The sequence below is a fragment of the Loxodonta africana genome, chromosome 21, assembly GCF_030014295.1.
Source record: "Loxodonta africana isolate mLoxAfr1 chromosome 21, mLoxAfr1.hap2, whole genome shotgun sequence".
In the NCBI taxonomy this organism is placed as follows: domain Eukaryota; kingdom Metazoa; phylum Chordata; class Mammalia; order Proboscidea; family Elephantidae; genus Loxodonta; species Loxodonta africana.
This window is the reverse complement of record NC_087362.1, coordinates 66,766,212-66,779,951: the sequence shown is the minus strand read 5'-3', so window position 1 is coordinate 66,779,951 and position 13,740 is coordinate 66,766,212. Positions and strand designations below refer to the sequence as shown.

The 13,740-nt window shown below is 48.1% G+C and overlaps 1 protein-coding gene across 7 annotated transcripts in view; it reads left to right on the top strand.

Annotated features, from left to right (window-relative positions):
• Window positions 1-13,740, top strand: part of NOD2 (nucleotide binding oligomerization domain containing 2) — a 46,540-nt gene that overhangs the window by 15,499 nt on the left and 17,301 nt on the right. For all 7 annotated transcript variants that reach the window (XR_010318898.1, XM_023555606.2, XM_023555610.2 and 4 more), the window contains exons 3-4: window positions 2,872-2,977; window positions 8,607-10,422. Coding sequence is in view for 6 of the 7 variants with exons in the window: in XM_023555606.2 (XP_023411374.1) it covers window positions 2,872-2,977; window positions 8,607-10,422 (1,922 nt within the window). In the remaining variant the exon portion in view is untranslated. The remainder of the gene's footprint in view (window positions 1-2,871; window positions 2,978-8,606; window positions 10,423-13,740) is intronic.

The window sequence follows — 13,740 nt, the reverse complement described above, 5'->3', positions numbered from 1 at the left end:
GTTTGTTTGTTTGTTTTTGGTAACTTTTATCACCTTGCATAAGCTTTTTGTCTCTTTCCCCCACTTGTTTGGTCTCTCTTTCCCATATAAGATGCTTTCTTTGGATATAGGGTAATCTTTTGTTGTCTGCTTATGACTAAAATAGAGAGCTTTAAAACTGATTGGAAACTCTGAGCATGCAGGTGAAACTGGCCTACTGTGAGTTTCACTGTGGAATTTTTGAGAAATAGAAGTGTGTGCATCTTTAGATCTTTTCTTCATAAACCTCCTGCCTCAGTGTAAAGGTTTGACTGCCAGAGTTCTGGAGTCCAGTGGGTGAGAGGGCTGGGTGTTGGCGATGGTGGTGGTGGGAATCTCAGAATTTGGCACTCATTTTGCTGAGTGATTACTCAGCAGTGATCTTTCAGCTGTATGACCATCCACCTGCAAACCTGTTGCCATTGAGTCAATTTCGACTCATAGTTACCCTATAGGACAGAGTAGAACTGCCCCATGGGGTTCCCAAAGGAGCGGGTGGTAGATTCAGACTGTCGACCTTTTGGTTAGCAGCCATAGCTCTTAACCACTGCACCACCATAGTCATTTAAACCCTCTCTTTGGGTACGACACCCACCTCGTTAATTGTGTCCGGCGACTCACGGTCTGGGAAGCCTCTGTTTTACCCTTTCTAGAACATCAGTCTCCAGACTTTTGCCATGACGGGCCAGAGGTGGTTGCCAGTGGCTTGGAGTGGGGGAGGGAAACTAGAGATCTTTTTTTCATAAATCACTTTGACCCAGTCCTCCTTATTTTAGTCATTTTCTTCCATTCCAGGGGTACCAGATGCTGGCGGTTCTAGTCTTTTACAGATTCTGGGATGTACATCATGTGGTTTTCAGTTTCTCCACTGCTGGCTTAGGACTTGGCTTTCTGGTGTCTTCTATGTCTGTTACCATTCACTTATTCATTCAGCAAGCCCCTAGCGCTTTCCCTGTGCCAGGCTCTCTTCCAGGTGCTGGGGACACAGCAGGGAACAAAATAGGCCGATGTCCCTGTTTTGGAGATGCTAACCTTCCAGTGGGGGAGGTAGACAATAAGCAAGAGGAAGCAAATTACAGAGTATGTCAGAAGGCATTAAGTGCTGCAGAAAATAGAGTGGCGTTTGGGGGTTGAGAGTTGGCCAGGGGGATTGCAAGTGATTGCAGTTTTAAATAGAGTGATCAGGGAGTCCTCACTGAGAAGGTGACATTTGAGCAAAGACATGGAGACAGTGAAGGGAGAGAATTCCTGGCAGAGGGGACAGCCAGGGCAAAGGCCCAGAAGTGCCTGGTATATTCTAGAAACAAGGAGACCAGTGTGCTTGGTGGATGAGCTGGGGAAGAGGAGCAAGAGGTGAGATTAGAGAAGTAACTGGGGTCTGGATGGTTACAGACAGGGGCTTCAGCCTGCTTTGGTTCTTGTAGGTTACTATTGGACTTGACTTTTTACTCTGAGAAAGTAGAGGAGCTGTTGAGACGTTTGTAAAAGAGGAGTGATGTGATCTGACTTTTATTTTTAAAGGCTTAGCTCTGACTGTGGTGTTGAGAGTAGACGGTGGGGGGTCAGGTACAGAGGCAAGGAGACCAGTTCAGTGGCCTTTGTTTGCAGTTTTCCAGCTGAGCCATGATGGTGGCCTAGACCAGGGTAGGAGTAGAGGGAGGGATGAGAAGTGGTAGGGTTCTCTAGCTGTGCATCCAGCATAGACGCCACCAGCCATGTGTGTCTACTGAGTGTGTTAAACATGGCTGGTCTACAATGAGATGCTGTAGGTGCAAAACACGTACCAGATGTCGAAGGCTTAGTATGAAAGAAAAAAAGAAATGTGAAATATCTCGTTAATTTTTTTATATTGGTTACAAAGTGAAATGATAATATTTTTGATATATTAAGTTAAAGAAAATGTATAGTTAAATGTAATTGCATTTGTTTAAAAAAAATTTTTTTTAAAGGCAGTTTTATTAGAAGAATTGGAGTCCCTGGGTGGTAATCAGTGTGCCTGGCTGATAACCTAAAGGTTGGAGGTTCAAGTCTACCAAGAGGTGCCTCGGAACAAAATCAGCCATTGAAAACCCTATGGAGCAAAGTTCTACTTGGACACACATGGGGTCACCATGAGTCAGGGTCGACTCCACAGCAGCTGGTTATTGGAAAATTTAAAACTACACGTGTTTTGCATTTGTGTCTTGTGTTGCATTTCTATGGGACAGTGCTGGATACACCTTGAAGGCAGAGACAACAGAATTTGCTGATGGATTGCAGAGGAGAGACCTCAAGGGCCACACCAAAATCTTGAGGCTGAGTAAAGGGAAGACCAACGTTGACATTAGCCGAGATGAGGAAGGCTGTAGGTTTGATGCGTGTGTATGGGGGGCGGCTAGGAGTTCAGGTTTGGATACATGAAGTTCAAGATGTCTGTGAGGCACAGAGGTAGCAAGTGCAGGGTGGAGGGGAGCAGTCCAGGCTGGAGATCCAAGTTCGAGAGTCATAGCAGAGGTGACGTTTCAAGCCATGAGACTGAATGGAACATCCTTCTTCCAAATGATTTCCAGCTTCCAGGATCTATCGCTGTTACCACTTCTCTTGTTCTCTCTATCCGTGTAGCTTTCTGTCTTTTCAAAAAAAAAATTCACCGTTTTAATGGATTTCACCAGGGCATCAGATTGAACGTATGTATTCAAGTCATCTCCAATATCGTATTGATTTCTTTAAGTTCATATTATTGTTTGGTTGTTTTTCTGTCATTTTATTGTGGTAGAAGAACAATGTCTATGACATTGAAGTTGTCAGTAGAAACCTTCCCACACCTCTCCATTAGCCTTTCTGAAAAAATAATGGCATTCAATTTTCCCATAGGCAAGAAGGCTGCTGGATCTTGCCACGGTGAAGACCAATGGATTGGCTGCCTTCCTTCTACAGCATGTTCAGGAATTACCAGTCCCATCGGCCCTGCCTTTTGAAGGTATATGTGCGTTCGTCTCAGTTTATCAGAAAGGAGAAGGAAGGCCATACAGACTCATGGTTAAGGGGAAAAACTCCACAGTGAGGCGTAAGTCTGTTAGAATCCCTCTCGCTGCCTATGCCAGCCCCCCGAGACCCAGCTTCCTCATACTAAGGATAATACCACATGTCCCACTGAGCTCTTGGGAGGATTAAGAGGATGAAAGCATTTAAAGTCAGCTGTCGCTGTGAGTTGGAATCAACTCGACAGCAACCGTTTATGGGGTTATCAGCTCTTATTATAGGTCCCTGGGTAACACAGACGGTTTGCTCTTAACCAAAGGTTCAAACCCACCAACCCGCACCAGAGAAGAAAGGCCTGGTGATCTGCTTCTGTAATGATTATAGCCAAGAAAACCCTATGGAGCAGCTCTACTCTGTGTCATATGGGTCACCATGAGTTGGAATCAACTCAACAGCAATGGGTTGGGTTGGGTTTTATTTTTTATCAGCTTTTATTACTTTCCACACTATGTAATGATAATTGGAGCCACCATGTATTATTAAAAGGCCATCTACTCGTTTCCCTTGCTATCTAAATTCTCATTATCCATACTAAAAAGATGTAGATAAAACATTTTTTAAAAAATAATAATATTTTATTGTGTTTTCAGTGAAGGTTTACCCAGCAGTTTAGGTTCCCATTCAGCAATTTCTACACAAATTGTTCAGTGACATTGGTTACATTCTTTACAATATATGAACATTTCTCATTATTTCCATTCTGGTTGTTTTATTTTCGTTAAACTAGTTTCCCTGCCCCTTTACATTCTCGTCTATGTTTTAAAGTAATGGTTGATAGTTCGGTCTTATATAGGTGATTGTCTAAAGGTGCACAGTACTGATGAGTGATATTCATTATTTTTTGAGCCAATTTATCGTTTAGCTATAAGATGACTTCATGAGTTAGTTTCAGTTCAAGGTTTGAATTGTATCTCAGGGCAATAGTCTTGAGGAGTCTTCCAGTCTCAACTAGTCCAGTAAGACTGTTGTTTTTTTTTTTTTTAGGAATTCGAAGTTCTGTTTCACATTTTTTTCGTATTTTATCAGTGTCCAGATATTGTGACCCTGATCATAATGGGCAGTAGTTGTAGCCAGGCACCATCTAGTTCTTCTGGTTTCAGGGTAGATGAGGCCATGGTTCATTTAGACTATTTGTCCTATAGACTAGTTTCTTCTTTGAGCCTTTGGTTTCCTTCTTTCTTTTTTGCTCTGGATGAGTAGAGACCAGTAAATACACCTTTTGAGACAGGGCTGGTGTTTCTTGATCTCTGAAATTAGCTACTCACAGGAACTCCAGAACCAAATGAATTTAGATAGCATGGTATCCCTCCATGCCCACGATCACCGTCCAGACTCAGCAATAGGAGAGGCTTGGAGAGCATAGCCACTGTACATAGCAGACATTCCTGCCCTTTGCAATAACCCCAAGAAGTAAGTGCTGTTATCTCCACTTTACAGATGTGGAAATTGAGGCTGGGAGGTTAAGTGATGAGGGAGGGGCAGATGGGTCTGATTTTAGACAGGACGCATTTCTCTTATGTTGGGAGAAGGAACCTTCAGTTATAAATACAGGGTAACAGCCTGTCACTCTGAGCCTTGCATCCGCACTATTGTAAGGCAGGCCTATCAGCACGGAGTGCCGCTGAGCTGTGCATGATCCTGGCACATGGGTTTATCACCCTGATCCCTGCGGCTCTCGACAGTGAGCAGCCCAGAGCAGGGTGAGGGGACAGATGGCAGGAAGCCTGTGCTTGGCAGTGTAGCGTGCACTGTCTCATGTAAGAATGGAATGTACACATCAGTGTGTGGCAGGGATGTACAGCCCCAAGTCCAGGGCCCAGGCTAATAGGCTTGCTAATATCTGTGGTTGGTATCAACAAGTAGAGCTGGCCATCTGGGCACTGTAACTGTGCCATGCTGTAAGATCCCCCACACTTTTAAAGGTGATGATTGACATGTGTTTATTGTTTTTAAAATGAGAGAGAAATTTTCTGGAAAGTTTTGATATTATTGGTGATGGTTGGGAAACCTGCATTGGAAATCGGGGCACTGGAGGGGAAGTTATATATTTTATGGTCTCTATTCAGTACTCCTGGTATATCCGGAGAGCAGTAAAAGCAGCAGTGATCATCAGCTCTGGGAACAAAAGAGGAAGTGCAAACACAGGGCAGCTCTTCTTTATACGTACAACTTTGATATGCTAAGAGCCATCTGTGAAAACTATTTGGTAGCCTTTAAGTTGGGAGACCCTGGATGGTGCGAACAGCTAATGTGCTTGGCTGCTAACCGAAAGGTTGGCCGTTCCAGTCCACCCAGAGCCTCCTTGGAAGAAAGGCCTGGCAATCTTATTCTGAAATATCAGCCATCGAAAACTCTGTGGAGCACAGTTTTACTCTAACACACATGGGGTCACCATGAGTCAGAGTCAACTCAAAGGCAACTGGCCGCCTTTGAATTGAGGACAAATGAGCCAAGTGGGCCCAGCTCAGCACTTGGTTGGGGCACTGAGACCTGTGATGGGGTGAACCACGCCCTGAGGTCCCACCACCGTGGGTCTCTGGACTAATGCTTCCCCATTTCCTGAAAGAGGAACTGAATCCCGTCACAGGAAGTGGTTTGCTCATGTTGGTATCAAGATAATAAGAAAAGCAGCAGGCGTCCTGTTCGCAAGAACTCTTGCTGGAGAGAAATGCATGAGGAGGATGAGAGAGTGGAGACAGGATCAGGGAATCGTGTCTGAGTACTCAGCCTGGGTTACCCGGGTGACCCCTCAGTTCCAGTTCCTTTGGGACTCCTTCTTGCTTCATGGGTGTTTGGCCAGGGGCTTCCATGGGCAGTTCTTTGCTGGGGGTGGCATCTAGAACTACAGAAAGCCAACCCCTTAGCAGGACTCAGAAGAGGCTGTCTGGGGAGAGGAGCCCTGGTATGACGGCCTAGGCTCTGCTGGCTGCCCGCCTACCCACCACTCCATGTGACTTTGGCAAGTCCCTTCCCCTCTCTGGGCTTGAGTCTTTGGGTCAATTCCTGAGAAGTAAAGACTCAGATGATCTTTGAGGTCCCATCCGGACGCCAGCAGGAAGTGTAAACAGTTGGGGCCGTGACAAACTGGAGAGCAATGATGCCATCTGGGTGTGTGGTTCCTGTATTGCTAGATCTTACCTTATTTTTTCCAAGAGAAGCTTAATTAAGATGTGTATGGGAAATCCACGTGTCTTAGTTTCTCAGGGCTGGGAAGCAAACTGGGTGGCACAATAAAGTTTTTAGAGAAACTATCTCTCAGTTCTGGAGGCCAAGGGTCCAAGATCAGGGTGTCGGCCATGCTGATTCCTTCTGAGAGCCCTGAGGGAGGATCTGTTCTGTACCTATCTCCCAGCTTCCGGTAGCTCCAGGAGTTCCTTGGCTTGCAGCTTTACTGTCACATGGCCTCCTTCCTCTGTCTCTCTGTCTATTCTCCCCTTTAAAAAGGACATCACTCAGATAGGATTAGGGCCCACCCTACGCTGGTATAATCTCATGTTACCTTAATTAATAACATATTCAAAGACCCTGTTTCCAAGCAAAGTCATGATATTTAGAACTTCGAAATATCTTTCTTGGGGGTGAGCATAATTCAACCCATAACACCATGGTTTTGAAAAGTTAGCAAGTAAGTGAGATTTTGAAAAAGTGCTGTGTGTACCATATACAAGATGCCTCGGGATCGGAGTGGTCCGTGGGCTGCCAGTTTGAGGCTTGCACCATTCACTTTCGCTCTGCACATTCTGCAGTTTGAGCTTGTGTTAGGTGTTGTTGAACCTGTTGGAGACCTAGGATCCCTAGTCATCCACTCTCATCACTTCTTAACCTATTTGAGATTCTTATCCCTACTCTTATTATGAGCCTGGTAATAATGTTTTATTATTCCAGTTATTCTTACAGTGAAGTTGCAATTAACTTTCATGTAAATCCATTCGCATTTTATATGATTCATTCTCTCAATGAATCCCCCACCATATTAGTTCTGTATTGCTGCTGTAACAAACTACCACAAACTTAGGGGCTTAATGCAAATTTGTTCTTATAGTTCTGTAGGTTAGAAATCCGACATGGGTCTCACTGGGCTAAAATCAGGTGTAGGTGGGAATATGCACCTTTCTGGAGGGTCTAGGGAAGGATTTGTTTCCTTGCCCTTTCCAGCTTCTAGAGGCCACCCACATTTCTTGGCTCCTGGCCCCTTTCCTCTGTCTTTGGAGCCAACGAAGTTGCATCTCTGAGCCGTTCTTCCTTAATCACCGCTGACTCTCCTCTCCTGCCTCCCTCTTCCACTTTTGAGGACCCTTGTGATTACAATGGGCTCACACAGAGAATCCAAGGTAATTTCTCCGTCTCATTGAACTTTATCACATTTGCAAAGTCCCTTTTGCCATGTAAGGTGACATAGTCATAGGCCCCAGGACATCTTTGGGGGTCCATTATTTTACCTATCATACCCATTGATAATAATGATCATAAAACACTATATATTGAGAGCTTAGGGAGCCCTGGTGGTGCCTTGGTTAAAGCACTAGGCTGCTAACTGAAAGGTTGGTGCTTCAAACCCACCAGCCAGTCCTTGGGAGAAAGATGTGGCAGTTGGCTTCCCTAAAGATTTACAGCCTTGGAAACCCTAGGGGGCAGTTCTGCTTTGTCCTATAGGGTCTCTATGAGTCAGAATTGACTACAGCAGTGGGTTTGAGTGAGTATCAAGAGCTTGCTCTGTGTCAGGCATTCTTTTCTAGTCTACGTTATTTCCTCCTGAAGCAATCCTACAAGGTGGATACTGTCGTCGTCCCCATTTTTACAGATAAGAAGGCTGAAGCTCAGAAAGGTTAAGTGGCTTGTCCAAGTTAATGGTGGACCAGGTTTCAAACTCAGATGTGTTTAAGTTCAGAAGCTGGGCTCCTAAGCCCTTAAACCTTCTCCTTATTTTTAGAAAGAGGCAGCTGAGGCTGAGTGGTGAAGGGACTTATCAATTAATGTGACAGGACCAACCTCAGACACAGGTCTTCTCACTCCCAGCCCAGTGCTCCCTCAAATCTTCTACAGCTGCTCCTGGTGTCAGTAATAATAATGACAGTAGCTAATTTCTTTCCAGCATTTACTTTGTGTTGGATACTGTGCTAAGCACAGGTCATAACCAGAAACCACTAACCAGTTGCCGTCTAGTTGACTTTGACTCATGGTGACCCCATGTGTGTCAGAGCAGAGCTGTGTTCCATAGGGTTTTCAATGGCTGATTTTTCAGAAGTAGATTGCCAGGCCTTTCTTCCGAGGTACTTCTGGGTGGGCTTAAATCTCCAAACTTTCAGTTAGCAGCCGGGCATGCTAACCATTTATACCACCAAGAGATTCAGTGTTTGACACAGATTATCTTAGTTGATCCATGTAAGAACCTTATAAAGTAGGGACCATTATTTCTTCCACTCTATAGGTGAGCAAACTGAGGCTTAGAGAGATTACGTGACAGGCCTCAAAGTCCCCCAGCTTGTGAGTTCCCCTACGCAGCCCACTCTCTATTCAGGTCCCATGTTTGACATGGACCCCCTCATTTATCTTTTGCTGTCTCCCAGATGCCGCATGTAAGAAGTACATGTCCAAGCTGAAGAGCATGGTATCTGCTCAGTCTCGCTTCCTGAGTACCTATGATGGGGCGGAGAACCTTTGCCTAGAAGACATATACACGGAGAATGTCCTGGAGGTGCGGACGAATATCGGCATGGCTGGACCCCCTCAGCAGAGCCCGGCCACCCTGGGCCTGGAGGAGCTCTTCAGCTCCCAGGGCTGTCTCAATGAAGATGCAGACACGGTGCTGGTGGTGGGCGAGGCGGGCAGTGGCAAGAGCACACTCCTGCAGCAGCTGCACTTCCTGTGGGCTGCAGGCCGGGACTTCCAGGAGTTTCTCTTCGTCTTCCCGTTCAGCTGCCGGCAGCTGCAGTGTGTGGCAAAACCCCTGTCGGTACGGACGCTGCTCTTTGAACACTGCTGCTGGCCCGACGTTGGCCAGCAGGATGTCTTCCAGTTCCTCCTTGACCACCCTGACCGCGTGCTGCTCACCTTTGATGGCTTCGACGAGTTCAGGTTCAGGTTCACCGATCGTGAGCGCCACTGCTCTCCGACCGACCCCACATCCGTCCAGAATCTGCTCTTCAACCTTCTGCAGGGCAACCTGCTGAAGAACGCCCGCAAGGTGCTGACCAGCCGTCCGGATGCGGTGACGGCCTTTCTCCGGAAGTACGTCTGCAGGGAGCTCCACCTCAGGGGCTTCTCGGAGGAGGGCATCGAGCTGTACATGCGGAGGCACCATCGGGAGCCGGGGGTGGCAGACCGTCTCATCTGCCTGCTCAAAGCCACCTCAGCCTTGCATGGTTTGTGCTACCTCCCTGTCTTCTCGTGGATCGTGTCCAGATGCCACCAGGAGCTGTTATTGCAGGGCGGGGGCTCCCTGAAGACCACCACGGACATGTACCTGCTGATCCTGCAGCACTTTCTGCTTCATACCTCCCCACCAGACACAGACCCCCGTGGCCCGGGTCCCAGCCTCCTTCGAGGCAGGCTCCCCACACTCCTGCGCCTGGGCCACCTGGCTCTCTGGGGCCTGGGCACGTGCTGCTATGTGTTCTCAGCCAAGCAGCTCCAGGCTGCACAGGTGGACACTGACGACATTGCCCTGGGCTTCCTGGTACGTGCCAAAAGCGTTGTACTGGGCAGCTCGGCGCCCCTGGAGTTCTTGCACATCACTTTCCAGTGCTTTTTTGCCGCGTTCTACCTCGTGTTAAGTTCTGACCTGCCGCCCACCACGCTCAGACACCTCTTCAATTGCTGCAGGACAGGTGGCTCCCTGCTGGCCAGGCTGCTGCCCGCATTATGCATCCAGCGCTCTGAGAGCAAGGAGAGCAGTGTGGTGGCTTGGCTGCAGAAGGCCGAGCCGCACAACCTCCAGATTACGGCGGCCTTCCTGGCAGGGCTGTTGTCCCGGGAGCACCGGGGCCTGCTGGCCGAGTGTCAGGCGTCCGAGAAGGCCCTGCTCCAGCGCCACACCTGCGCCCGGTGGTGTCTGGCCCGCAGCCTCCGCAAGTACTTCCACTCCATCCCGCCCGGCGTGCCGGGTGAGGCCAAGAGCATGCACGCCATGCCCGGCTTCCTCTGGCTCATCCGGAGCCTGTACGAGATGCAGGAGGAGCGGCTGGCCCGGGAGGCCGTGCGTGGGCTGGACGTTGAGCACCTGAAGCTGACGTTTTGTGGCGTGGGCCCCGCCGAGTGTGCGGCCCTGGCCTTTGCACTGCAGCACCTCCGGCAGCCCGTGGCCCTGCAGCTGGACTACAACTCTGTGGGTGACATCGGCGTGGAGCAGCTGCTGCCTTGCCTCGGTGTCTGCAAAGCTCTCTAGTGAGTGTTGCTGGGTGATGCCAGCGGAGTGTGGCAGGAATGCCACCATGGAGGCGCAGGGGCTGGAGCACTGAGCTGGGGTCCAGGAGACCAGTCCAGCCCCAGCCAGTTCTGCTACCCCTCCTCTGGGCCAGACCGGGCCTTCCCCAGTCTGGGCCTTAGTTTTCCCCCCTCTACAATGTTTTTGTTAGCTGCCCTGGAGTTGATTATGTGATAACAGTGTTGTTGATGTTTACTGCCAGTGAGTCACTTCCAACTCCTGGTGAGCTTATGTACAAAAGAAGGAAGTGCTGCCTGCTCCTTTGTCATCCTCGTGTCATTATGGCTTTTGTGTTAATCCATCTCACCAAGAGGGCCATCTCCCTCACCCTCGCTGGCCCTCTGTTTTACCAAACACTATGTCTTTCTCTAGCAATTGATCCCTCTTGATGACATGTCCAAAGCAAGCCAGTCAGACAGTATTCTGTTGTGGTCCATAAGTTTTCGTTGGCTAATTTTTTGAAGTAGATTGCCAGCCCTTTCTTCCTAGTCTGTCCTGGTCTGGAGGCACCACTGAAACCCATCCACCATGGGTCACCCTGCCGGTATTTGAAATATTTGAAATACTGGTGAAGCAGCTTCCAGCATCATAGCAATATGCAAGACACCATAGTATGACAAACTGACAGTGGGTGGTGGGTGATAACAGTATCTGTAACTTATTGAATGCATCCTGTGGGCCAGGCATGGTGCTGTGCACTTCCCAGAATTACCTCCTTCAATCTCTTCCACCACCCCGGACTGTAGGCAGGGGCATTATTATCCCTGTTATCCTCAGTGTAGGTCCCTGGGTAGTGCAAACAGTTTTCACTTGACTATTAACCTAAAGGCTGGCTGTTCAAACACACCTAGTGGCACTGTGGAAGAAAGACCTGGTGACCTGCTTATGTAAGAATTTTCCAAGAAAACCTTATGGAGCAGTTCTACTCTGTTGTCATGAGGGGTTGTCGTGAGTCGGAATTGATTTGACAGCAACAGGTATCCTCAGTGGTAAGGCTCAGAGAAGCAAAGTAACTTGTTCAGGGTTGCACAGGAAACGGCAGAGCCAGAATTCAAAAATCACATCTTTATGGTCACAGGCTCCCTGCTCCCCCTGAGTCAGCTGTGATCTGTGGATGGGCTTCAGGGGCTCTGTGTAAACCCTGAAGTCATGGGCACAGTTTTGTGTAATATGTGACTGTCTTAGGATCTACCCCAGGTCAGAGGTGACTTGTGCCCTATCCAAGACTTTAAAATTCCATCGTGGTGGGAATTTCAGGATGCTGAGAGAGAAGGAGCCCCAGCAACACAGTGGTTAAGAGCTTGGCTGCTAACCAAAGGTCACCAGTTTGAAGCCATCACCTGCTCCTTGGAAACCCTAAGGGACAATCCTAGTCTGTCATATAGGTTGCTATGAGTCAGAATTGACTCAACGGCAGCGGGTTTGGTTTGGTTTTAGTGTGAGAGAGAGAAAGCAGCTGCAGAGTTGAAACTGACCTTCGGTTCGGTTCCTTGCATAGGGCAGTGTTAAACACTATGGCATTATCCATGCTGCTTTCAGCTTCCTGTCTGAAGGGGTTTCCCCTTTGGAAGGCCTGTGCCTCAGCATGTCTTGGGACAGGCAGGGCAGAGAGCACGCCCAGCTCCCCAACTTCCCTGGCAGCCTTGAAAGGGAATGTCCTGATCCTTGTCTGTAACCTCTGAGAAAGCAGAAATTGTAGCTAAGAGTTGAAATCTACTCATAGCCTCCCAGGGTTTTTGGTCTACCCCAGATAACCTTATTTGATCCTAAACAAGGGACAGACTTCTTGATTATATTAAAACCAAAAACCAAACCCATTGCTGTCAAGTCGACTCTGACTCATAGTGACCCTATAGGACAGAGTAGAACTACCCCATAGGGTTTCCAAGGAGCGCCTGGTGGATTTGAACTGCTGACGTTTTGGCTAGCAGCTGAACTCTTAGCCACTAGGCCACCAGGGTTTCCCGTGATTATATTAGGATGGCATGTAGTCTGGTGCAAAGCAGCAAGATCCTTTTCCTCTGGGGAGCAAACACATGGATCTCTACTAGAAACTGTTGTCGGCTAAATAGGAACCACGACCATAACTTTATAAATATAATGCAATAATAACGTTGTTGTTGCTAGGTGTCATGAGTTGGTTCTGACTCAGAGCAACCCTAGCTACGTACAACAGAAAGAAACACTGCCCGATTCTGAGCCATCACAGTTGTTGCTATGTTTGAGCCCATTGTTGCAGCCACCATGTCATTCCATCTTGTTTAGGGTCATCCTCTTTTTTGCTGACCCTCTACTTTACTAAGCAAATGATAACATAATATATATAACCTAGTTGCCGTGGAGTCAGTTCCAACTCACAGCGACCCCACCTGTGTCAGAGTAGAACTGTGCTCCATAGGATTTGCAATGGCTGGTTTTTCAAAGCAGATTGCCAAGCCTTTCTTCCGAGGTGCCTCTAGGTGGACTTGAACCATCAGCCCTTTTGGGTAGCAGCAGAATGCATTAACCTTTTGCACCACCGGGGAACTCCATATTATAAATTATTAATATAAATATTATACGTAATTAAGTTACTATATAATATGATACATATGAATAGTCCAGTCAGGGGCTTGGAGGAAACATGACACACTGAGAAATTGGATAATTTGAGGAGAGTTGACAAAGGGACTGCCAGCAAAGGTGTGGACAAGAGTCGGGAGAGCACAGAGGGACAGCGCAGGCCCTGGGGTGGTCATGGCACCAGGGGGAGGATGGGAGTGGTGGTTAGAACCCTGAGACGAAGGCATGGAGGATACTACCTGATAGGAACTGTGGCTGCGGCAACCTGGAAGGGCAGATCTGAGGGAATAAATCCCTCACTCGGCCCTCGCTCCTGCCTTCTGCCAGTGCTGAAGCCCAATAGGGGGCCAGAAACGTGGTCCATGTGGCTCAGCCTCCAGGACAGAAAGCAGGGGAGGTAAGGGGGAGAGTAGACCTGGCAGGGCCAACGGAGGATGACAAGCACAATACCCCCATTTTCCTAAGAGGGAAGAATCATGGTATTTTGACTTGGGAATTTTGGGACCTCTCTGTAGGGGCCCTTTTCCTGATAAAAATATGAATGTCCATTTTGTTGGGTAGTGGATTCATAGTTTTCACCAGGTTCTCAAAGGGGTCCCTGAAACCCAAGAGGCCAGGAGCCCCTGTGCTGGGTGACCCTCAGTGGCCAGTCCACCCCTGGAATTCTCAAAGGGATCATCTCTCCTGGGTTAGGAATGCCCACGTGACCCCCACAG